Source organism: Salvelinus fontinalis, chromosome 18 (assembly GCF_029448725.1).
Source record: "Salvelinus fontinalis isolate EN_2023a chromosome 18, ASM2944872v1, whole genome shotgun sequence".
NCBI lineage: Eukaryota > Metazoa > Chordata > Actinopteri > Salmoniformes > Salmonidae > Salvelinus > Salvelinus fontinalis.
The window spans coordinates 40396826-40422820 of NC_074682.1; the positions used below are offsets into that span (position 1 = coordinate 40396826).

General features: G+C 47.6%; 2 protein-coding genes and 1 long non-coding RNA gene across 4 annotated transcripts in view; 2 read left to right on the forward strand and 1 right to left on the reverse strand.

Moving 5' to 3' along the window:
* The window catches only part of LOC129815502 (FYVE, RhoGEF and PH domain-containing protein 5-like), a 59153-nt gene extending 35678 nt beyond the window's left edge, over positions 1 to 23475 (reverse strand). For both annotated transcript variants that reach the window (XM_055869392.1, XM_055869391.1), the window contains exons 1-2: positions 23220 to 23475; positions 12157 to 14932 (exon numbers count right to left, since the gene is read on the reverse strand). In XM_055869392.1, the coding sequence (XP_055725367.1) occupies positions 12157 to 14932; positions 23220 to 23229 (2786 nt within the window). In that variant the 5' untranslated portion in view covers positions 23230 to 23475. The remainder of the gene's footprint in view (positions 1 to 12156; positions 14933 to 23219) is intronic.
* On the forward strand, positions 15450 to 16634 carry LOC129815505 (uncharacterized). Its single transcript, XR_008753438.1, has 3 exons — positions 15450 to 16147; positions 16235 to 16411; positions 16502 to 16634. It is a non-coding gene; the product is annotated as an uncharacterized LOC129815505 (long non-coding RNA).
* Positions 18138 to 19131, forward strand: LOC129815503 (putative nuclease HARBI1). Its single transcript, XM_055869393.1, has 2 exons — positions 18138 to 18264; positions 18359 to 19131. Exons 1-2 carry the CDS (start codon positions 18153 to 18155, stop codon positions 18727 to 18729), a joined length of 483 nt encoding a protein of 160 aa, XP_055725368.1. The 5' UTR covers positions 18138 to 18152; the 3' UTR covers positions 18730 to 19131.
* Positions 23476 to 25995: the final 2520 nt, after the last annotated feature.

Here is a 25995-nt window from a genome sequence, read left to right on the forward strand (position 1 = left end):
ACATACACTGGCAGGTGAATCAAGGTGAAAGCTATGATCCCTTAGTGATGTCACCTGTTAAATCCACTTTAAAGAAGGATTTTTCAACATTGAGACAAATGAGACCTGGATAGTGCATGTGTGCCATTGCGAGGGTGAATGGGCAAGACAAAAGATTTAAGTGCCTTTTAACGGGTTATGGTAGTAAGTGCCAGGGCACCGGTTTTAGTGTCTCAAGAACTGCAATGCTGCTGAGTTTTTCACACAACAGTTTCCTGTGTGCATCAAGAATGGTCCACCACCCAAAGGACATCCAGCCAACTTAACACAACTGTGGGAAGCATTGGAGTCAACATGGGCCAGCATCCCTGTGGAACTCCCTGTGCTCCTATGACTTGAGGCTGTTCTGATGGCAAAAGGGGGTGCAACTCAATGTTAGGAATGTGTTCCTACTGTTTTGTACACAGTTTATTTCAGTTTCCTCCACATAATGTGTCTCTTAGTTAGAGCAGTCCTACTCTCCTCTCTCCATAAAGCTTTATCTGTGAGATATATGACGCAGATGAATTGCACTCAACCGTCTGAGTTGACTTTATATGTCTCCATGTTAAAATACTGCTGTAATAATAGCAAAGCTACAGTATGTGGAGGACCATCAGAAGTATGGATAGCATGAATGTGAAATTATGACAATAGATAGACAATAGATTCAGCGTGGGGAGAGACCAATAAACCTTCTATAGTGCCTCCAGCGACACAGCCATACCCAGGCCATGGGATGGGATGGTACATGCTGACAGATGCACTTCTGCTGGGAGCCTGGGTGGATATGCTAATGATTGCGGCTCAGTGTGGAGTGTGCGCTAATGCTCTAATGACAACACATCTGTGAGTTAGCAGCGTGGCAGACCCCGGTGATTCTTATTGCTGTGACAGTGTGAATGCTGTGCTTCAATGGTGCTCCAATGGGTTTAACACCACTGAAATGTACATTAGACAATTCTCCCCAAAAAAATACAACATGAATGGGGTTCCATTCTTTGCTTCTCACAGATAGGAAGTTACTACACTGAACAAAAACATAAATGCAACATGTAACGTTTTAGTCCAATGTTTTCTGAGCAGAAATGTTCCATACACATAAATAGTTTATTTCTCTCAAATGTTGGGCACAAATTTGTTTACATCCCTGTTAGTGAGCATTTCGCCTTTGCCAAGATAATCCATCCACCTAACAAGTGTGGCATATCCAGAAGCTGATTAAACAGAATGTTCATTACACAGGTTGCACCTTGTGCTGGGGACAATACAAGGCCACATAAAATGTGCAGTTTTGTCACACAACCCAATGCCACAGATGTCTCAAGTTGAGGGAGCGTGCACTTGGCATGCTGACTGCAGGAATGTCCACCAGAACTGTTGCCAGATAATTTCATGTTCATTTCTCTACCATAAGCCGCCTCCAATGTCATTTTAGAGAATTTGTCACAACACAACTAATTGGCTCAAACTGATTAAAGAGGAAAGAAATTCCACAAGTGAACTTTTAACAAGGCACACCGATTAATTGAAATGCATTCCAGGTGACTACCTCATGAAGCTGGTTGAGAGAATTCCAAGAGTGTGCAAACCTGTCATCAAGGCAAAGGGTGGCTACTTTGAAGAATCTCAAATATATTTTATATTTACATTTGTTTAACAGTTTTTTGGTTACTACTTAATTCCATGTGTTATTTCACAGTGTGATGTCTAAACTATTATTTATAGGTAGATAATGTATTTATTTATACATTTATTTCTATATATTTAAATTATTTGTAGAAAATAGTAAAAATAAAGAAAAACTCTTGAATGAGTAGGTTAATCCAAACTTTTTACTGGTACTGTATATAGCAGATTAGTACCTTCCCAGTTAATGCTAGTGCCATGGACCAAATCAGATCATTAAGTCAGTTCTCAGTTTTCAACCTCCAAATCATTTCCCACCAAAACCACTTCTTAATCTCAGCATGTTACAACTTCTGCACTCTGGCAACTCAAGGCAATAGCATCCCAGTCTCTGCAGCATTTGTGCTATGCTGTTTTAGGACAGCCGAAGGCTAAATCTAGTGGCAAATTACAAAAGGAGAAAAACAATTATTCTTACCCGCTTCCCCAGGCTCTTTGTGAGCCTATTTGTTCCTTCTGCTGATAGTGGGAGGGTGAGTGGACACTGCTCAATGACCTTAAGTATACTGAAGGATTTGGTTTATTGGATAGTAAGTATTCTACAGTGGCTAAAATAGTGAAAATACATGTATAGAAGACTGGGGTACAAATCATGTTCAGTGCTGTTAATGCTATCACAAGAGGTGTAACACGGTGCTTGACTGTTTCTGCATTAAACACCACAAACAACTCAACCACATATTGGCTTAAGCAGACTAGCACCAAGGCTACTGGAGGTGTTAGGTCACCCTACTGTTACATCTCAACTTGGTGCACGCCAGTTGAGGTACAGTACTGTATGTACTGTAAGCCCTGTAAAGTCCCCCACCCCCTCTCTTGTCCGGCATTTCGCATAAACAGGGAGGTGGTCGCTCAAAGGCAGTACGATTCCTCCCACGGACGACCTGACAATGACCTCACAGGTTCCACACCCAGAACTTCCTCCAGCCAACACCTAGCCTACAAACAGAGCCCCTGAGCACTGCTGACCAACCTCCACCCAACACCTACAGACAGAGACCCTGAGCACTGCTGACCAACCTCCACCCAACACCTACAGACAGAGCCCCTGACCACTGCTGACCAACCTCCACCCAACACCTACAGACAGAGCCCCGGACCACTGTGGACCAACCTCCATCCAACACCTACAGACAGAGCCCCGGACCACTGCTGACTAACCTCCACCCAACACCTACAGACAGAGCCCCGGACCACTGCTGACCAAACTCCACCCAACACCTACACACAGAGCCCCGGACCACTGCTGACCAACCTCCACCCAACACCTACAGACAGAGCCCCGGACCACTGCTGACCAACCTCCACCCAACACCTACAGACAGAGCCCCGGACCACTGCTGACCAACCTCCATCCAACACCTACAGACAGAGCCCCGGACCACTGTTGACCAACCTCCACCCAACACCTACAGACAGAGCCCCGGACCACTGCTGACCAACCTCCACCCAACACCTACACACAGAGCCCCGGACTACTGCTGACCAACCTCCACCCAACACCTACAGACAGAGCCCCGGACCACTGCTGACCAACCTCCGTCCAACACCTACAGACAGAGCCCCGGACCACTGCTGACCAACCTTCACCCAACACCTACAGACAGAGCCCCGGACCACTGCTGACCAACCTCCAACCCAACACCTACAGACAGAGCCCCGGACCACTGTTGACCAACCTCCGCCCAACACCTACAGACAGAGCCCCGGACCACTGCTGACCAACCTCCACCCAACACCTACAGACAGAGCCCCGGACCACTGTTGACCAACCTCCGCCCAACACCTACGGACAGAACCCCGGACCACTGCTGACCAACCTCCACCCAACACCTACAGACAGAGCCCCGGACCACTGCTGACCAACCTCCACCCAACACCTACACACAGAGCCCCGGACCACTGCTGACCAACCTCCACCCAACACCTACAGACAGAGTCACGGACCACTGCTGACCAACCTCCACCCAACACCTACAGACAGAGCCCCGGACGACTGCTGACCAACCTCCATCCAACACCTACAGACAGAGCCCCGGACCACTGTTGACCAACCTCCGCCCAACACCTACACACAGAGCGCCGGACCACTGCTGACCAACCTCCAACCCAACACCTACACACAGAGCACCGGACCCATGCTGACCAACCTCCACCCAACACCTACAGACAGAGCCCCGGACCACTGTTGACCAACCTCCGCCCAACACCTACAGACAGAGCCCCGGACCAATGCTGACCAACCTCCATCCAACACCTACAGACAGAGCCCCGGACCACTGCTGACCAACCTCCATCCAACACCTACAGACAGAGTCCCGGACCACTGCTGACCAACCTCCAACCCAACACCTACAGACAGAGCCCCGGACCACTGCTGACTAACCTCCACCCAACACCTACAGACAGAGCCCCGGACCACTGCTGACCAAACTCCACCCAACACCTACAGACAGAGCCCCGGACCACTGCTGACCAACCTCCATCCAACACCTACAGACAGAGTCCCGGACCACTGCTGACCAACCTCCATCCAACACCTACAGACAGAGCCCCGGACCACTGCTGACCAACCTCCATCCAACACCTACAGACAGAGTCCCGGACCACTGCTGACCAACCTCCAACCCAACACCTACAGACAGAGCCCCGGACCACTGCTGACCAACCTCCATCCAACACCTACACACAGAGCCCCGGACCACTGCTGACCAACCTCCAACCCAACACCTACAGACAGAGCCCCGGACCACTGCTGACCAACCTCCACCCAACACCTACAGACAGAGCCCCGGACCACTGTTGACCAACCTCCGCCCAACACCTACAGACAGAACCCCGGACCACTGCTGACCAACCTCCACCCAACACCTACAGACAGAGCCCCGGACCACTGCTGACCAACCTCCACCCAACACCTACACACAGAGCCCCGGACCACTGCTGACCAACCTCCACCCAACACCTACAGACAGAGTCACGGACCACTGCTGACCAACCTCCACCCAACACCTACAGACAGAGCCCCGGACCACTGCTGACCAACCTCCATCCAACACCTACAGACAGAGCCCCGGACCACTGTTGACCAACCTCCGCCCAACACCTACACACAGAGCGCCGGACCACTGCTGACCAACCTCCAACCCAACACCTACACACAGAGCACCGGACCCATGCTGACCAACCTCCACCCAACACCTACAGACAGAGCCCCGGACCACTGTTGACCAACCTCCGCCCAACACCTACAGACAGAGCCCCGGACCAATGCTGACCAACCTCCATCCAACACCTACAGACAGAGCCCCGGACCACTGCTGACCAACCTCCATCCAACACCTACAGACAGAGTCCCGGACCACTGCTGACCAACCTCCAACCCAACACCTACAGACAGAGCCCCGGACCACTGCTGACTAACCTCCACCCAACACCTACAGACAGAGCCCCGGACCACTGCTGACCAAACTCCACCCAACACCTACAGACAGAGCCCCGGACCACTGCTGACCAACCTCCATCCAACACCTACACACAGAGCCCCGGACCACTGCTGACCAACCTCCAACCCAACACCTACAGACAGAGCCCCGGACCAATGCTGACCAACCTCCAACCCAACACCTACAGACAGAGCCCCGGACCACTGCTGACCAACCTCCATCCAACACCTACACACAGAGCCCCGGACCACTGCTGACCAACCTCCAACCCAACACCTACAGACAGAGCCCCGGACCACTGCTGACCAACCTCCATCCAACACCTACAGACAGAGCCCCGGACCACTGTTGACCAACCTCCACCCAACACCTACAGACAGAGCCCCGGACCACTGCTGACCAACCTCCATCCCAACACCTACAGACAGAGTCCCGGACCACTGCTGACCAACCTCCATCCAACACCTACAGACAGAGTCCCGGACCACTGCTGACCAACCTCCATCCCAACACCTACAGACAGAGCACCAGACCACTGCTGACCAACCTCCACCCAACACCTACAGACAGAGCCCCGGACCACTGCTGACCAACCTCCGTCCAACACCTACAGACAGAGCCCCGGACCACTGCTGACCAACCTTCACCCAACACCTACAGACAGAGCCCCGGACCACTGCTGACCAACCTCCAACCCAACACCTACAGACAGAGCCCCGGACCACTGTTGACCAACCTCCGCCCAACACCTACAGACAGAGCCCCGGACCACTGCTGACCAACCTCCACCCAACACCTACAGACAGAGCCCCGGACCACTGTTGACCAACCTCCGCCCAACACCTACAGACAGAACCCCGGACCACTGCTGACCAACCTCCACCCAACACCTACAGACAGAGCCCCGGACCACTGCTGACCAACCTCCACCCAACACCTACACACAGAGCCCCGGACCACTGCTGACCAACCTCCACCCAACACCTACAGACAGAGTCACGGACCACTGCTGACCAACCTCCACCCAACACCTACAGACAGAGCCCCGGACCACTGCTGACCAACCTTCATCCAACACCTACAGACAGAGCCCCGGACCACTGTTGACCAACCTCCGCCCAACACCTACACACAGAGCGCCGGACCACTGCTGACCAACCTCCAACCCAACACCTACACACAGAGCACCGGACCCATGCTGACCAACCTCCACCCAACACCTACAGACAGAGCCCCGGACCACTGTTGACCAACCTCCGCCCAACACCTACAGACAGAGCCCCGGACCAATGCTGACCAACCTCCATCCAACACCTACAGACAGAGCCCCGGACCACTGCTGACCAACCTCCATCCAACACCTACAGACAGAGTCCCGGACCACTGCTGACCAACCTCCAACCCAACACCTACAGACAGAGCCCCGGACCACTGCTGACTAACCTCCACCCAACACCTACAGACAGAGCCCCGGACCACTGCTGACCAAACTCCACCCAACACCTACAGACAGAGCCCCGGACCACTGCTGACCAACCTCCATCCAACACCTACACACAGAGCCCCGGACCACTGCTGACCAACCTCCAACCCAACACCTACAGACAGAGCCCCGGACCACTGCTGACCAACCTCCATCCAACACCTACAGACAGAGCCCCGGACCACTGCTGACCAACCTCCATCCAACACCTACAGACAGAGCCCCGGACCACTGCTGACCAACCTCCACCCAACACCTACAGACAGAGCCCCGGACCACTGTTGACCAACCTCCATCCAACACCTACAGACAGAGCCCCGGACCACTGCTGACCAACCTCCAACCCAACACCTACAGACAGAGCCCCGGACCACTGCTGACCAACCTCCATCCAACACCTACAGACAAAGCCCCGGACCACTGCTGACCAACCTCCATCCCAACACCTACAGACAGAGCACCGGACCACTGCTGACCAACCTCCACCCAACACCTACAGACAGAGCCCCGGACCACTGCTGACCAACCTCCATCCCAACACCTACAGACAGAGTCCCGGACCACTGCTGACCAACCTCCATCCCAACACCTACAGACAGAGCACCAGACCACTGCTGACCAACCTCCACCCAACACCTACAGACAGAGCCCCGGACCACTGCTGACCAACCTCCATCCCAACACCTACAGACAGAGCCCCGGACCACTGCTGACCAACCTCCACCCAACACCTACACACAGAGCCCCGGACCACTGCTGACCAACCTCCATCCAACACCTACAGACAGAGCCCCGGACCACTGCTGACCAACCTCCATCCAACACCTACAGACAGAGCCCCGGACCACTGCTGACCAACCTCCACAGACAGAGCCCCTGACCACTGCTGACCAACCTCCCGCAGAAACTACAGTCTGATCCTTCTGACCATTACAAACTGATCAACAGCCAAATAGTCTGCTATGCACAATAAAGACAGTCAACATGTGCAGTCTAAACCCATATCAGTTCAAATGTTAGAGTAAAATACAGTAAGACGTGTGGTTGGTACAGGCAGTGGATCTCTGACCCTTTATTTGCAAACAATTTCCTTTCAAATGTCTTAGTGCCAATGTATAATTTTAATGTGAACTGAACATCATTTGGATGCGTATGATGCAACAACACGAAACAGCATCACCAGTTCAGAGGATTCCCAGAGTCCTGTATATCAACACACCCTTATGATTACCTCCCATGCACCTCCAGAATAATAAACGTGGCTACTATGCTGAGGGCAACACATCATAGAGCACACAGAACACTGAGATTGTATCTCCCAATCCTGTTTCTGATTGGCTGGAGGGAAGAGGGATGACTCCAAAATGCTCTGACAATTAATCATCTGGGGAGGTCTGTATAATAAGGGTGCAGTACTGTGGGGGTGCAGGGGGAGGGGGGAGGGGGGTAATGTCAGCCAAGCACTGGAGATCATCCCCGCAAAAACCATAACAACAGTGAAGGTGTGAGGAGAATACTCTGCATTTCACACATTTCACTTCACTATGGACTCAGCTTGTCCAACAAAACAGAATCCCTTGTCCACTGTCCAGCCCCACCAATCATGGGACTCGTAGGTAGGGGAGAGTTGGGTAAGTTGAAAAGATAATTTCATTCAGCATCACTCCGTCAAAAGAAATATAGTATTCTTTCTTACAAATATACCTACATATATTTCAGGATGTTGTGTATCCCTGGAAATAATCAGAATTCATGTAAACATTACTGTTTTGAAAACATAGCTTGTCCAAAAAAAGGGTATGAGGTAAGTTAAGCAGCGGTACATGGTAAGTTAAGCCACCTACAAATGTCTGTACTGAACAAAATATTACCACTACCTTTTTAAAACCATGTCTATCTGTAACGTTCATCTTCCTCCTCGTCTGAAGAGGAGCAAGGATCGGACCAAAATGCAGCGTGGTTTGAATACATACTATCGTTTATCTAAACGAAGACGAAAAAACACTTGAACAAATTACAAAACAATAAACGACATGAACAGACCTGAACTTGAGAACATAAAACATGAACGCACGAACAGGAACAAACGAACGAACGAAACGAAACAGTACCGTGTGGCGAACAAACAGAGACACAGCAACAATCACCCAGAAACAAACAGTGAGAACAGCCTACCTAAATATGATTCCCAATCAGAGGAAATGTAAAACACCTGCCCCTGATTGAGAACCATATCAGGCTAGAAACAACCCTAAACCAAACATAGAAACACATAACATAGAATGCCCACCCAGCTCACGTCCTGACCAACTAAACAATACAGAATACAGAACAAAGGAAATAAGGTCAGGAACGTGACAGTACCCCCCCCCCCCCCAAGGTGCGGACTCCAGCCGCAAAACCTGAACCTATAGGGGAGGGTCTGGGTGGGCATCTGTCCAAGGTGGCGGCTCTGGACGTGGCCCCCACCCCACCATAGTTAATCCCCGCTTCCGTGGCCTCCTCCTAATGGCTACCCTCCATATTAACCCCACTGGATTAAGGGGCAGCACCGGACTGAGGAGCAGCACCGGACTGAGAGGCAGCTCCGGACTGAGGGGGAATTCCGGCATCGCCGGCGTGACAGGTAGCTCTGGCAGCTCCTGGCTGACTGACGACTCTGGCAGATCCTGGCTGACTGACGGCTCTGGCAGCTCCTGGCTGGCTGGCGGCTCTGGCAGCTCCTGGCTGGCTGGCGGCTCTGGCAGCTCCTGGGGTGCTGGCGGCTCTGGCGGCTCCTGGCTGACGGACGGCTCTAGCGGCTCCTGACTGACGGACGGCTCTAGCGGCTCCTGACTGACGGACGGCTCTAGCGGCTCCTGACTGACGGGCGGCTCTGAAGGCTCAGGACAGACGGGCGGCTTTGAAGGCTCAGGACAGACGGGCAGTTCAGACGGCGCTGGGCAGACGGGCAGTGCAGACGGCGCTGGGCAGACTGGCAGTGCAGACGGCGCTGGGCAGACAGGCAGTGCAGATGGAGCTGGGCAGACGGGCAGTGCAGACGGCGCTGGGCAGACGGGCAGTGCAGACTCTGGCCGGCTGAGGCGCACAGTAGGCCTGGTGCATGGTGCCGGAACTGGTGGTACCGGGCTAAGGACACGCACCTTAAGGCTAGTGCGGGGAGCAGCAACAGGGCGCACAGGGCTCTGGAGACGCACAGGAGGCTTGGTGCGTGGTGTAGGCACTGGTGGTAATGGGCTGGAGACACAAACCACAGGGCGAGTGCTTGGAGGAGTTACAGGGCTCTGGAGACACACTGGAAGCCTGGTGCGTGGTGTTGGTACTGGTGGTACTGGGCTGGGGCGGGGAGGTGGCGCCGGATAAACCGGACCGTGCAGGCGTACTGGCTCCCTTGAGCACCGAGCCTGCCCAACCTTACCTGGTTGAATGCTCCCCGTAGCCCGACCAGTGCGGGGAGGTGGAATAACCCGCACTGGGCTGTTTTGGCGAACCGGGGACACCATGCGTAAGGCTGGTGCCATGTATGCCGGCCCGAGGAGACGCACTGGAGACCAGACGCGTTGAGCTGGCTTCATGGCACCTGGCTCAATGCTCAATCTAGCCCGGCCGATACGTGGAGCTGGAATGTACCGCACCGGGCTATGCACACGTACAGGAAACACCGTGCGCTTTACCGCATAACACGGTGTCTGCCCGTACTTTCGCTCTCCACGGTAAGCTCGGGGAGTTGGCGCAGGTCTCCTACCTGACTTCGCCACACTCCCTTGTATCCCCCCCCCCCCAAGACATTTTTGGGCTTGACTCTCGGGCTTCCTACCGCGTCGTCGTGCTGCCTCCATTCGCCGGTATCCCTCCTCACACTGCTCCAGAGAATCCCAGGCGGGCTCCGGCATTCTCCTTGGGTCGATCGCCCACCTGTCGATCTCCTCCCATGTAGTGTAATCCAGACTCTGCTCCCATGTCCATTCCTCCTTGCGCTGCTCCTGCTGCCTGTTACCACGCTGCTTGGTCCTTGGTTGGTGGGTGATTCTGTAACGCTCGTCTTCCTCCTCGTCTGAAGAGGAGCAAGGATCGGACCAAAATGCAGCGTGGTTTGTATACATACTATCGTTTATTTAAACGAAGACGAAAAAACACTTGAACAAATTACAAAACAATAAACGACGTGAACAGACCTGAACTTGAGAACATAAAACATGAACGCACGAACAGGAACAAACGAACGAACGAACGAACGAAACGAAACAGTAACGTGTGGCGAACAAACACAGACACAGCAACAATCACCCACAAACAAACAGTGAGAACAGCCTACCTAAATATGATTCCCAATCAGAGGAAACGTAAAACACCTGCCCCTGATTGAGAACCATATCAGGCTAGAAACAACCCTAAACCAAACATAGAAACAATAACATAGAATGCCCACCCAGCTCACGTCCTGACCAACTAAACAGTACAGCACAAAGGAAATAAGGTCAGGAACGTGACACTATCTTTATTTCCCAAATACAATTCAACACAATCCCAATAGCTTTTTTGTCTTTTAATCATTTTAAGCATCTTTTAACACAGGCTGAATATCTAACAAATACTTTGTACTTTTTTCAAACACTTTTAACATAGGCCAGTCCCTATTGTTACCTCATATCCCAGCGATAAAGCCTTGCATATTGCACCTGCGAAGAAAACACTTCAATTTTCTCAACTTGCTATTGGCTCAACCATTGGCTCAACTTACCTCAAGGCAACAACAAAAAAATACCATATTAGCCCATGCTAAGGACCTCATATTGAAGCTTAAAGAGTGATGTATAGAACAATCTTAAAATGATCAAATCAAATGTTTTTGGTCACATACACATATTTAGCAGATGTTATTGTGGGTGTAGCGAAATGCTTTAGTTCCTACAGTAGCTTCAACAGCGCAGTTGGAGCTAGGTTTAGACACAAGCATCATGAAACCTCAACAAAATTAATTAATTTGACTTGGTGAAAATCCTTTTTTTTTCTTCACCAAACTTGCTTACCACTGTTTCCATGTGGTTTCCTCCTTCACAGACTACATGAAATAATGACCTCTTCCAAAATATTTGGTCAAATGATACATTGTGTGTATGGTTTCCAACAAACAAGGGTGGCTCAACCTACCCCTTTGGCTCAATTTACCCCACTCTCCCCTACCGTATCCCTTAGGTAGCCATCCAAGGCAGAAAAACTATGAACTGCCCAAACGAATTGTTATGTCTGTTCCTCAATGATTTATTCACTCCTACGGATGTAGTATCTTAATTTGAGCCAGTTTACTAAAGCAATAAATGTGAATTATTATGTGGATTATAATTAATGGAAATTTTTGCAGAGGTTGATAAATTAAGGGAAAATCAAGTCTGAACTACAAGTTTTACATTTTGCACACACACATGCATACACACACTAATAACACACATGTGCAAACTATACAACTTAAAATCCAAGTAAGTAGTAAAGTTCAAGGTATAAACAAAAATGTCCCCATACCTTTCAGGCTCCTGCTCAGACGATTGAGCATTTCTCTCAAACCCAGGGAAGCTACTCATATCTACGTAACCATCGGTGTCATTGGCAGAAGACAGCGCCCGACTCGGATGATCAAAAAACTCTGCAAAGGCCCCCGGTCGTACAGGCCTCCGAGAGGGGATCTGGATGTTCTCATAGTCGGAGTTGAGAGTCTGGGCGGGGATATTCTCGTAGTCTGATGTGTCAGCGTTGGGGAAGGAGATGGAGCGGGGTTTAGTCAGGGGGATGGGGGTGAAGGGGGCGAGAGTGCGATCCTCGAAGGACTCTACCCGGGCCACGCTGCGGTTGAGGAAAGCCACAGAACCCCTTTTTCTTTTCCCGTCCTTATAGAACAGAAAGGTGGATGGGGACTCTGGAGAGCGCTGGGGCTTAATGACTGTCCAGGACTTGAGCTGCGGGGAGCTGCCTGTGCTGCGCCTGTCTGAATCAAGGACTCTGGCAGGGCCGTGGTGGCTGGACTCAGAGGAGGACCTGGAGGAGGACACGTTGACATCCACTAGCAGCTTGCTCTCCGTCTTTCTCCTGAATTTCAACATCAGGAAGCGCTTGAAGGAGGACTTCTTCTTCTTCTGCCTGTCTGGGGAGTCTCCCTCGATGAACAGGGACGGAAAGCTTTTGTTGATGGGCTTCTTGGTGATGTAGGCCAGCTCAAAGGGAGGAGGGATGTTCACCATTGATGTAGGAGTGGACAGGCCGCTGGAGGGCAGGGGGCTTCGCTGGGAGAAGCTTCCAGAAGAGCCCGTGACACACGGCAGAGAGAGGCTGTCCTCCCTACTCTCCCCCGGGGAACCCTGGCCCTCCCTGTACACACTTAGGGGAAGGTCCCGTCTCTCCATGGAGAAGGAGCGGGGGTACAGGAGAAAGCGATGTGGTTTGGATGAGCTCTTGGCCCGTGTTGAGTTTAACATGGGGCTGCTGCTCAACGCGGGTCCCCTCCGGTCCAATCCCACCTTGCAGTAGTTCTGAACATGGAACTCTGAGCCCGCCTCCTCAGGGACCGTCTCAGGTACATAACCAGGCACTTTCCCCGACAGCGACCGGGACCTGGTGACAATGGACTTCCTGTCAAAAGGCAGGAAATTCTCCCCCTCTGAGTTCAGGCCGGCCTCTTCGTAGACATGCTCATCACTGAGGTTCTCTTCTGTGTCTGTTGTCTCATCCAGGTAGGGAATGATGTGGCCCTCTAGGTCCTCCTCATCCCTGAACACATCAGAGTCATCTGGGGAGCGCAGCTGGCTGTCAGAGAACAACAAGACCTGGGCGGTGTCTGTGTCCGCTGGCACAGAGATGGACAGCAGCCTGAAACGGGGCTGGTTGTTACTCTGGTTAAAGAAAGCCTCCACCGTCTGGAATCCAGGCATCCTTCTCTGACATGAACCTGTCATGTTCTCCCTGTCATCATTATCATCGTCATCTATCTCAACGTAGTCCTCAGAGGAGACACACTCAATCTTCCCCATGTCGTCAGAGTCATCACACAGCGAGTCATTGTCACCTATGGCTGCATACTCACTGGGTTCCGTGGTCTCTGTGGTGGCCAGTGAAGATTCCTCCGGAGTGCTTTCACTCTCTGCCAATCCGTGAACTTTGCCCTCTGTGGGGCACTGCTCTGGGTTCACGATGGCCTCAGTTGATATGTAATAAGGCTCCAGACTGGGCTCAGCTGCTTCTTCCTCTGTGTCAAAGAGTTGATTTGCTTTATGGTGGCTTTGTTGGCACTCACCTCCTTCCATTTTGTACTGAATAGTCATGGGGTCTTTGTCAATGATGGAAAATGGTTGGTACCTTTCTACTCTCTCATTTGTAGGACCAATTACATTATTTCCATCGTCCTCCTGTAGGACATTGTGAGGACTACCAGGGTTAGGTAAGGATTCCTCTGCTTCCTTCTCATCCTCCTTGAAGGATGAATGCTCTTGGCTAACAAGGTCCTCTTTGTTGTCTTTGATGAGGAGAGCTTTGGGTTCCTCAGAAAGAGATGCTGTTACTTCGTCTGCTGTGCTATCAGCTGCTTCTTTTTCTTCCTCTCTTCGGCACTCCACCTCCTGCTCCCTCTCCTCCTCTACATCCCTCTCCTCTTTCCCAGGCCCAGTTTCACAGGGGTAGCATGCTGACTCCTCCTCCTCAATGCTGGTTATGGAGAGGTCGCACACCGAGAGGCCATCTTTGTCGGCCAGCGCCTCGCCTGCATAGCTGCCCTCAGCGTCGATGTCATCATTGATGTCCGAATCGATCATCTCCACTGTGTCCACTGAGTCAATTGTGAATCCAGCATTACTGACCGTCAGCATTTCCAAAGAATCCACCTCTGTTTGAACCCTGTCAGTTAACCTCCAGTCCTTCTCTTCCTCCTGCATCATCTTTTCCCCCTGTTCCCTCTGCTCTTCATACCCATTCTCATTGACCCCTGAACTGAGAGCGTCTGAGTAATACTGAAGTTCCACTGGCTCCTCCTCTAGCCCCTCCTCTCCACTCAGAGAGTCCTCTGGCTCATTCTCCTGGTCCAGCTCCTCGCCTGAGGGCAGCAGGTCCCCGTTGGCGCACCCCTCCTGGCTGTTGTTGGAGAACAGGGAAGAGTCACGCCCCTCAAGGTCATGTGGTACTTTGGGTTTGGGGGCAATGAGAGGTTTGGGGCCCCTGGCTGAGGAGCAGGGCCGGGACATGAGTGGGGATGGCAGCTTGAAGGAGAGGTAACTCATAAGCTGTGGTTTAGGAGCAAGAGGAGGCTTCTTAAAATCTGAAAACAAAACAAAAGAGATCATCATTAGCGACTTCAATCAGAAATTGAATATTCAAAACATACAGGGGAGGAATCGTGAGGTTAGCGATCTGCACAAAAAAACTATTAACTAGGAGTTCAAGGAACAATGCATATAGCGTCAGAAGAGATTTAAATGCTGTAGGCTATCTTTAAATCAACTTTCATCATACTACCTCATATCATTATGAAAAGCATAGCCTAAGTTGTTTCTAACTATCTTTGTGCTGTGATAGCCTTCAAACAGATAGGGAACCTGGGAAGGGTATTGCAAGTGGACACTTTTCTTAGAGGGACAAAAGTTACAACACTAAAGGATTTATTAAAGGATTTCCCCCAAGTCACTTCCTGCGATTCACTGGAGAGAAGCCCCTCTCAGACTGTTTTGCTCCTTTGAAGGTGTGAGTATCAAAGGACAAAACAACAAAAGAAAACACATGACAGCACAACTGGGGCCTGTTGCACAAAAGTAGAATTAAGACATCCAGGATAAATGACTCAGCTGAGCTCAATGAAGCCAAAACATGTGCGTCCAGGCTTAATTGGTTGCACAAAGACCAAGCCAGGATGAGCAGACACGGATTCATTAAGCCAGGTGAAACCAATCCTGGATAGGTGCGCGCTCACGGCTCACTCAAATAGACCCCGCCACAGATCACAGATTAACTGATTTACCATGGCAACTAGAGCCGCGTACTTTTCCCCGTCGGAAGCACAAATCCTCATGAAGGCATACGAGGAGGTAAAAGATATAATTAAGAAGAAAGGCAACACCGCCACAGTGATAAAGCAAAGAGAAAAAGCGTGGCAAAGTATTGCAGACCGCATGAATGCGTAAGTAGTGCACAATTACACAGTCACCGCTCCGCTGAAACATCACAATTACAATTCAAATATTTAATTCACATCTCCAAAAATGCAGTTGTACTGTAATTATGAAACGGTTAAATTTTTAATTGAAATGCACTGCAGATATGAGTGAAATTGTGTAAAATAACTCCATCACACTGTATAAAGCTATGATACATTTTTTGATATTTTTACTGAAAACAAGACAAAAATACCAAGTAATTTTTTGCAGTGTGACTCCATTAAATGTGTGTGTGTGTGTGTGTGTGTGTAGATTAAACATGAACGGGCCAAAGCGGACATGGCAGCAGGTCAAAATCAAATACAAGAACATTCTGCAGAATGGTATGGTCCCTGACTAATATTTAACAAAGCACAAGCATATATTGTACCCAGAAGGTGCCTGCTCACACATTGTCTGTACTGTTTTAGCAGTGAAAAAGAATACCCACAGACAAGGCACGGGTGGTGGGTCACCAAAGGCTGACCTTACCCCAGCAGAGGACATGGCCTTGGAGCTAAATAAAGGCAGGCCCGTCTTAGAGGGGATCCCTGGGGGGAAAGAGACGAGCATAGGTTCCTCCCAAGATGCCACCCGCTTCATTCAAGGTATGTCCTTCCATCTCTACATGGGATACAACCACATTCATATTGAATCAATTTGGACTGTCTGACTTTGGTTTACCTATTGCCTTGCAGTGTCTGGCAGCACTGTGTTCCTGTTAGAGCCACCAGCACAAGCACCAGACGATGCTGATCCAGTGAGTACTCCATCAAAGGCATACTGTAGGCCTGGCATGTCTTGTCTACTAGCTTCAATATGAATCCGATTAAATGTGATAGGGTGAAGGCCCCAGTGCAGCAGCAACAGCACATGATGGAGACGATGATGAGGAGGAGACCATCTCTCTGGATTCCAGAAGGCATGAGGTATCATGTTAAGACTGTGAAAGTACTATTTACTCTACAATGGTGAGGAGTCCTCATCAAAATCAAAAAATCTAATTTATTTTACAGGACCCAGATGCTATACAGTGGGAAAACCAGCCTGGCAACATAGTGCGTATTAATAAAAGGACACCACATCCTGCCAAATTCCAGCTGCGCTAATTGTATTGTGTTCACAGAGCTCACAAGCTATCAGAAAGTTGTATGGCAACCACCTCCGGCGCCAAATAGAACTGGCAGACATAGACATTCAGTACAAGAAGAAAAAGATGGAAAATCTTGCACTGGAGTCCGAAATAAAAAAGAGGACAATTAGGAAACTGGACCTTGAAATAAAAAAACTTGAGAGGGAGGTGAGATATGCCTTCAATGTACACTGTATGCTAACTGTAACACAAATGTATTAATCATTATTTTTCTTTCCTCCCCCAGCTCCAAGAAGATGACACAGCTCAAAATAAAAATTAGGTATATTCTCGTAAAGTCAAGTGAGCCATGACATATGAGCTCTTATTGTGAGCACACAGGACGGTGGCATCTTTCTAAGGTTTTTTTTATTTTCCCAGCAATCAGTACAACTAAGTCATCGTTATAAGGCATCGCCCTATTTTGCCCACCCCCCCAGCACCAGGTGTGGCCACTAGCCTATATGAAGGCCCAAAATTGTGTGTTCCTTTCTGCTCTGACAATGGCATGCCCATTCGTGCGAGATGTGGTGGATGAAGAAGCACTTGTGCTGAGGAGAGCCTTCAGGCGAGAAAGGGTCTTCAGGTACCGGTTGGACCCACTGGCCTTCCCTGATGACCATCTATATGAAAGATACAGGTTTTCTGCAGATGGCATCAGGTATCTATGCAGACTACTGGGTCCCAGGATTAAGCACCGCACTGCACGGAGCCATGCACTGAGTGTGGAGCAAATGGTTTGTGTGGCCTTGCGCTTTTTTGCTAGTGGAGCCTTCCTGTACTCAGTGGGGGATGCAGAACAGCTGAACAAGGCCACAATTTGCCGCACAATAAGGAGTGTGTGTCTGGCTATCAAAGCATTAGCAGATGTCTTCATCTCCTTCCCTGGCCACAGAAGACTCTGTGACATCAAAGAGGAGTTCTATAGGATTGCAGGTAAGAGGATCTACAAATTACAGGACAACTGTTAACACATAGTAGGATACTCATTACTTTGTGTGACAGGTTTCCCCAATGTCATTGGTGCAGTGGACTGCACACACATAAGGTTAAAAGCCCCCTCAGGTGCCCATGAGGCCGATTTTGTGAATAGGAAATCCTTTCACAGCATTAATGTTCAGGTGAACATAACTTTTTGATATTGTCCATTGACGAACACTCTGCATTGCCAGTGATGTGCATTGATTGGTGTAATATTCATCATCTTATGATTTCAGATGGTCTGCAATGCTGACTGTGTGATCAGCAATGTTGTGGCAAAATGGCCTGGCTCAGTCCATGACTCCAGAATCTTTCGGGCCTCTGAAATCTATCAGTGCCTATCACAAGGTAAGCCACACAACCCCTATTTATAACCATCATGGCTGTGTCAAGAATATCACTGTGTTTATGAGGTAGTAATGATGAGATTTTGTGTTGACAGGTGAATTCTCTGGTGTGTTGCTGGGAGACAGGGGGTATGGCTGCCAGCCTTTTCTCCTGACACCTTTCACAGACCCCCAGGAAGCACAGCAGGCCTACAACCATGCCCATGCCAGGACCAGGGCCAGAGTTGAAATGACCTTTGGCCTCCTGAAGGCACGCTTTCACTGCCTTCACAAATTAAGGGTCAGCCCTGTTAGGGCATGTGATAATACTGTGGCTTGTGCTGTCCTCCACAATGTGGCCTGCCTGAGGAAGGAGAGGGCCCCCAGAGTGCCACCAGCCATGGACTGGGACAATCCGGCAATCTTCCCTGATGACGACAGTGGTCGGCTGCTGAGGGACCAATATGTGTTGAATTATTTTAGTTAGTATGTGTGCTTTCAATTTTGGTTAAATATGTCCTGCGGTGGCAGAGGAATTTGGGTTTTTTTGGGTTCGTTTTTTTACGAATTTGGCCTCTTATGATGTTTGTGCGGTATACTGTGTGTAATACAAGGCTGCAGGGAGGCTACTGCATCCATTCATTTGTCTGTTCAGTTGATGTGTATGGATTTGTCCTGCATTTATTTTAGTGTGCAGACATGCAGGGTGTGTTATATACAGACCTTTGAATGTGTATGTATCACTTTGTATAATATGCTTGGATTCTGTGCTTTCCATCTTGTAGAGTCACTGTGACTTCAGTTTCGAAAGGAGCTGATGGTTTACCTGCTTTGTTTTGTCCTTATTCAATAAAGGAACATAATGTTACACATTGTGTTTTTATATTCATATGGAATGTGTATTTGTTTATATGACAGAGTACTAGGGCCACACTGAAGAAAAAGGATAAAGTCATAAATTTATGAGGCTGGTTCTTTCTGCAGAAAAGCTACATATTATTTTTACAGTTTTGATACTTATGACAATGTGATACTTAATATTCTGGCACATCAGCATGTCTTTGTTTATGAAACCATACTGAAGTACAATTTCACGAAATGCCCCACATCTGTCATTTTAACAACTGTCCTCCTTTAAAACAACTGGTTAAAATATTATTACTTGTGTTTTTTTCCCCTCTGTGGCCCTAATATTCTAACATTTTATATATAGCCTTATAGTCTATGGGAAACTGTAAATTATCTAATGATAGCAACATCATCTAAAAATTATTTTTTATCCAAAATCATTGAAATTAATGATCACAAACGTTTAAATAATGACAGTGGGTCTAGTTATATGTGATAACAATGTATAGTGAGCAGTGAAATAACTATTGGTTTCCATTTGTGGTGACTGCTGACTGACATTAGGGATGAGATTATATAGATCCTGGAATTTAGCCTGGTCTGGAGCAGGCTAGCTCCACAGAATAAATCTCCATGGTAATTTATACCATAACATATCCTCCTGCCCCCTATCCATCTTTAGTGCAACCGGATTACGGATCAATTGAGCCAGGATCACCAAGATATCCTGGCTTAATCCCTTATCCTAGTTTTGTGCAACAGGCCCCTGGTCAAACATGACCTCAACAGATCAATCAACTATATGATCTCCATCCCCTGAGGAAAACAGAACCCCTAGCTGGACCATGAAGAACCAATCAGATTCTCCATAAAGTTGCAATGTGACATGCATCATAGGCTGTGTTTAGACAGGCAGCCCAATTCTGATATTCTTTTCACTAATTGGTCTAATGCCATTGACAACCTTGTCATAAATCCATAATGGCATTATCAAAAGAATATCTGGTGTCAATAAAATCCTCATCACTCATGTGTTTAGATATACATATTATACTAGATATATTAGATTTACACTATATATACAAAAGTATGTAGACACCCCTTCAAATTATGGAATTTGGCTATTTGAGCCACAATGTTGCCGACAGGTGTATAAAATCGTGCACACAGCCATGTAAACTCCATAGACAAACATTGACAGTAGGAATGGCCCGTACTGAAGAGCTCAGCGACTTTCAACGTGGCACCGTCATAGGATTCCACCTTTCCAACAACTCAGTTTGTAACATTTCTGCCCAACTAGAGCTGCCCAACGGTAAGTGCTTTTATTGTGAAGTGGAAACGTCTAGGAGCAACAACGGCTCAGCCGCGAGGTGGTAGGCCACAGAAGCTCACAGAACGGGGTCGCTGAGTACTGAAGCACGTAGCGCATAAAAATGATCTGTCCTCGGTTGGAACACTCACTACCGAGTTCCAAACTGCCTCTGGAAGCAACGTCAGCACAAGAACTGTCTGTCGTTCCATGGAAGGGAATTCTTAATGCTACAGCATACAATGACATTCTAGACGATTCTGTGCTTCCAAATTTGTAGCAACAGTTTGGGGAAGGCCCTTTCCTGTTTCAGAATGACAATGCCTCCGTGCACAAAGCGAGGTTCATACAAAAATTGTTTGTCGAGATCGGTGTGGAAGAACTTGACTGGCCTGCACAGAGACCTGACCTCAACCCCATCGAACACCTTTGGGTTGAATTGGAACACCGACTGCGAGCCAAGCCTAATTGCCCAACATCAGTGGCCAACCTCACTAATGCTCTTGTGGTGGCATGGAAGCAAGTCCCCGCAGCAATGTTCAAACATCTAGTGGAATGCCTTCCAGAAAAGTGTAGGCTGTTATAGCAGCAAATGGGGGACCAACTCCATATTAATGTCCATGATTTTGGAATGAGATGTTTGACGAGCAGATGTCCACATACTTTTGGTCATGTAGCTTATTTTTAGACCATCAACAGCAATTTTCCCTAAACACTGCATCGCAGATTGAAACTGCATCGCAGTTTGAAAAACTGCATTGTAGTTTTTCAAAGTCTCAGATATTCACTACAGACCTAGAGACTCTTTCACACTTGGGACTTCAATGGTTGAAATAATATGATTGGAATTGCATGATCAATTCTATATCTAAGCAACAATATGCTCTCTAATAGGCTTGCCTGAATAGGCTATCCCAGTCTGTGGCATTATGATCCCAGGTCTTGTCAACTTCCACCAATTATTGTAGTTTGCACAAATCAGTAAGCAAATAATGTTGAGAAGACTTCCAAAAGGTGTTTAAAATACATATTTTCTGGATGTTGAAAAAACATATTTTCCGGATGTTAAAACCATGTTCATTTTCGGTTATGAATGAAAGTTGAAAAGATGTCATTACAGACATTGAAAAAAGTATAGGTATATTTTAAGAATTTTGGTTATTGATTCTATGACCAAATATCAACAGCACATTAATTCTCAATGAAGTAAGATTATATCACAATAATCATTTGTACATCTATTTTATATAGGAAAGAGGGCCAAACTGAAGATTGCACCATAGAATATTTATTATTGCTCCCATCTGTCACATGCACTTAGCTTTTTCAAAAGTTTTTTTCAAAAGTTTTAAATCTGGCAGCAATGATACTTAAAGTAGTCCAATTTACAGAATAAACCAACAGACAACTTCAGCTACAATTAGATTTTTTTTCTTGCTATGACTGTGATATGTTGTTGTTTATCTACATTAGTTGAATGTACTGACTGTAAGTCTGCTAAATTACCAAAATGTGAAACAAACCTGTGCACAGCATGCTGGGTGCTATTCTAATGAGCTCCGCCCCCAAACAAGTGCACAATTTGGTTGGCCCAAACCAGACCAGATCTGAGCGAATCATAGACATCTAGGCCATGTTTTACAAGATTGTACAGTAAGGTACAGTTCAGTACAGTAGAGCACAGTAGAGTACAGTACGGTACAGTAGATATTCAGAGAGTAGTGTAGAGTAAAGTAGAGTAGAGTCGAGTAAAGTAGGGTACAATACAATACATTATACTGTACAATACTAGAGCTGGGCGGTATACCGTATTTTACTATATACAGGTATTGATGCACAGACCAGTTTGGGTTTCTACTTCACCTTCTACAGTATTTCAATGTTTGGTTTGTTAACCCTCCCAATACAATATGTTGCGGTTCAATTTGACCCATTTCCACTTTTGAGTTACTAGTTAACCTCTCTTTATCTCCATGAAATTAAATAACTTTTCCTCATTTAGGGTCATGAACCTAACTTCAAAATGTGGACACACTGATGTGTTGTGGAATGTCTGTGTAGATTTTGTATACAAACATGATGTGGGTCCTTTTACCCGGGGACTTTCATGTGTATAGGTATTTGCACAGGTCCAAAATAAACACGACTTTGATGTATTTTGTTTTGACTGGTTCTGGTTGCACTTTTATAATTATGTTTGGGTGAAAATGAGCTTTCCCAAGCTTCTCCTTCTCAGTGCGAGAGCAGCAGACATAGACACTCAAAAATGTTAAAAAATAGTTCTTAAATATAGAGTTTTGGAAATCAAATGTTTGTGTATTTCTTCTTTCTGAAAGGTCTGACAAGACAAAATATCGTTTTGGCTGTTTTTACATGATTCTTTGACTGTCTTGAGTGTGTTTAACCTGTGCAGGTCAATCTAACCCATACCACAATGGACATATTTTTTTCCCAGCGAAGCACAAGGGTTAAATGGGTTACACCACTCAGACGTCTATGAATGTTCGAGATTTTTTGGGGGGGGGACATGACCAAAAATCTACTTGAAATCAAGGCTGCACCAAAGAAACAAAAAACGGTTTGGACAGGACCAATAAAAGACATCCAAAAGACGTTGGCTCCTGCTTAGTGGGAAGTATGTCTCCCTACATCCACACACAGTCCCTTTCCCATTTTTTTAATGAGTAGGACACATTCTTACACTCTTTTTTATAGGGACAAAACAAATCAGACAATCAGCGTTTTATTATGAACTGACCAAAACGTTGTCTAGACCTACATGATTTGTACATTTGTCCAAATTAAAGTGATCTTACCTGTGTTCATTTTCGTGAACCATCCGCGCGAACATCCGAACCGTTTATCATTTATCAATCCTTGTGAGAAAGCAACAACTCGTACATTCCATGCAACAACACGTATCCCAAGAAACAGAAAGCAAGCTATTCAAAGACAAGCAAGGTAAAATAATAACTTTAGTTTTCTTATGTCGTTTTTATTGCGTCAAGTTACTTTCCAGCTGTAGTGGTCCTCGCCTGGTGAAGCGCGCATTGTATGTGGTGAGAGGCGCGACTAAATTGATGCACGAAGGTTTGGCGTTGGGAGCTGAGCGCGAGAGGTGCTCCCCTGGCGTTTCCTGAAGAGGAAGCGCCTTTTTCCCTGTCAGGGACTGACTTGCCCTCAAAACAACACACATAGAGGAGGAAAAGTTGAACTTATTATTTAAATTGAGTAGCCTACTAATGAGAGCGGTTAATTTAAATAGAAAAGCATATGGCCATTGCATGAAAAGGCATACACAATGAGTATCTTTTCTTTTTGCATTCTAATTGCCAATATGGGGTAGGCTACTATAACCTAAGACTCGTTGAACCAGAATGCATTGCCTTTTGGCCCTCATCAGACAGATAGCCTATGTTAGATGCATTGACAAACTGGAATTGACAACATGCATGATATAAAAACAACTGATGGATTCCATGTTGTCCAAGCTGATGAACGTTTTGTGTGTGGAAAATGGATTGTTTTCTTTTCCACATGAGGCTGTGTGACCATAGGCTCTGAGACATCCAGCTGAAAACAGAATGTGTGGGATCCAAGAGACTGCTGTCATTTGAACATTGTTTCCTGCCTATACATCTGAAGTCTGATTGGAGGACAGAAGTCTGATTGGAGGACAGCAGTCCCTTAAAACATTTCTGCATAACAGGAAATTGCTCTCCCTGTTTCCTGCACAAGGAGGCTTCACTTCCTTAGCAACTAATGGACAAAATGAGCACATTTAACCCTTTGGAGTGTTAAAACTCAAATGATGACGATGTAACTTCACAGGATAGGATACACCAAAAATAATTTATATTCCAATCCAACAATGAAGCGTTGTGTTTAGGAGAACTCCCTATTTCCTATTGTGGTACACATTTCTATACAGTAGGCCTACTTATAAACCACATTTGGCATATTTATCGTGAATGTACCACCTTTCAACTGCCTTGTCCTAATGCACCCTCAGCGGCGTAGATAGAAACTGGAAACATCCGGTTATCAGGGATACAGCATCTTCAACCAAGCTTCCTTTTCCCCTGGAAACCGGATGTGGGGACCCCACTCGGGCATTTCTTTACGCCTACAATGTCAGGTTAGTCTTACTGTAATACCACAGCAGCTATTATGATCCATGAGTACTGAACTGACTTTACCTCACTCTGTATCTCTCAGGGTGTGACACACACACACACACACACACACAAATACTCAGTCATGTTCAGCTGCAGATGTAATCCTAGCAATCTCACTGTCACATGCAGTTCAGAGAGAGGCTAAATCCGCACAGAAGGCATGTAGATTGCTGCCCAGGACCACCAAAGAGAAAACTCAGAACGCCAGGATTACAGCATTCCCAACCTCCAGGACATCCCTCCTTGCTGTGACAGTGCACATGGGAGGATATTGTATAAACTGCCTCTGCCTGAGAAAGGACCATGGGGTGCCATCTTCCTCTTGCTCTCTCTCAAAACATTGAATGGTCAAAAAATCTGAGCACATTAAAGCCGGCCTGGGGATTACTGCAGATATAATTCAACATGCAAAATACATAAATAAGTCCCATTGCTGGCACTGGCAGCATTACAAGAAGAGACACAGAAGGAAAACATCCAACTGTAGACCTGACTCGTAAAGAAAAAACTATCTACAGTCCAGTCTAGTGCTCTCAGACTCAAACTAGAGGCACCACACTGGGTTCCACTAAGTTAGACCTGCCTAAAATAGGTCACCCACTCTGATCATATTACACATTGATTAAACATACTTGATTCTACCACAAGTGTATTTCTGCAGAATTATCCTATTTGTACTTTTCAATCAGGGGCATCATGCATTATGACCAGTCCATATCATTTATAGCTAATCCCATAACTTCAATAGGCATGACAACTGTTTTCAACAGTCCCCCAACTCAGGCTAAGTATAGCCTACTAGCAGCACAGATTGTTTTCTGATGATTGAAAAACATTAAGTACCATTACCTCTGACCCCTTTTGTTTGTCCAAGAAGAGTGTTTTCATATTGAGTCAATAAAGGGGAGGGAGGTGGGCTCAGAGAGCAGCCCTGCTCTGTGGTGTGAGAGAATAATGGATCTCCTGATAACACGTGACTGCAGATGTGGAGCACATGAAAATATGTTTTGGGCTCTGAGATGGGGGGGTTTCCTCCACACACACACACTCTCTAACACACACATACACGGACACACACAGCAATCCTCGCCACCTCCTGAAGGGGAACGATGTGAAAGAGGGTTAATAGGCCAGTGATGATCTCAGGGCTGGAATGTGAGGTGTTCTAGTCAACGTGCCAGCTCCACCAACTGATCTGAGGCCAGTGTTGTCTAACACCTGTGCTGTGTGCAGCCAGCTGTGGTGTTACAGAGCAGGTTGTTGTGGGAGGAGGAGGATGATTAATGGATGGACCCATTCATGTGGCTGCTACACCACATGCAGTAATTAGGTCCACTTGCAAATCAGCATTTATAACCAGAGAGTGAGGAAAAGTGTGTGTGTGTCTAAGAGAAAGAAAGAACAAAAGAAGGAA

Coding starts and splice junctions, on each gene's coding strand:
- LOC129815503 (XM_055869393.1), top strand. CDS start 18,153: ATGGTCTGCAATGCTGACTGTGTGATCAGCAATGTTGTGGCAAAATGG. Junction 18,265..18,358: donor CTATCAGTGCCTATCACAAG/GTAAGCCACACA, acceptor TTGTGTTGACAG/GTGAATTCTCTGGTGTGTTG.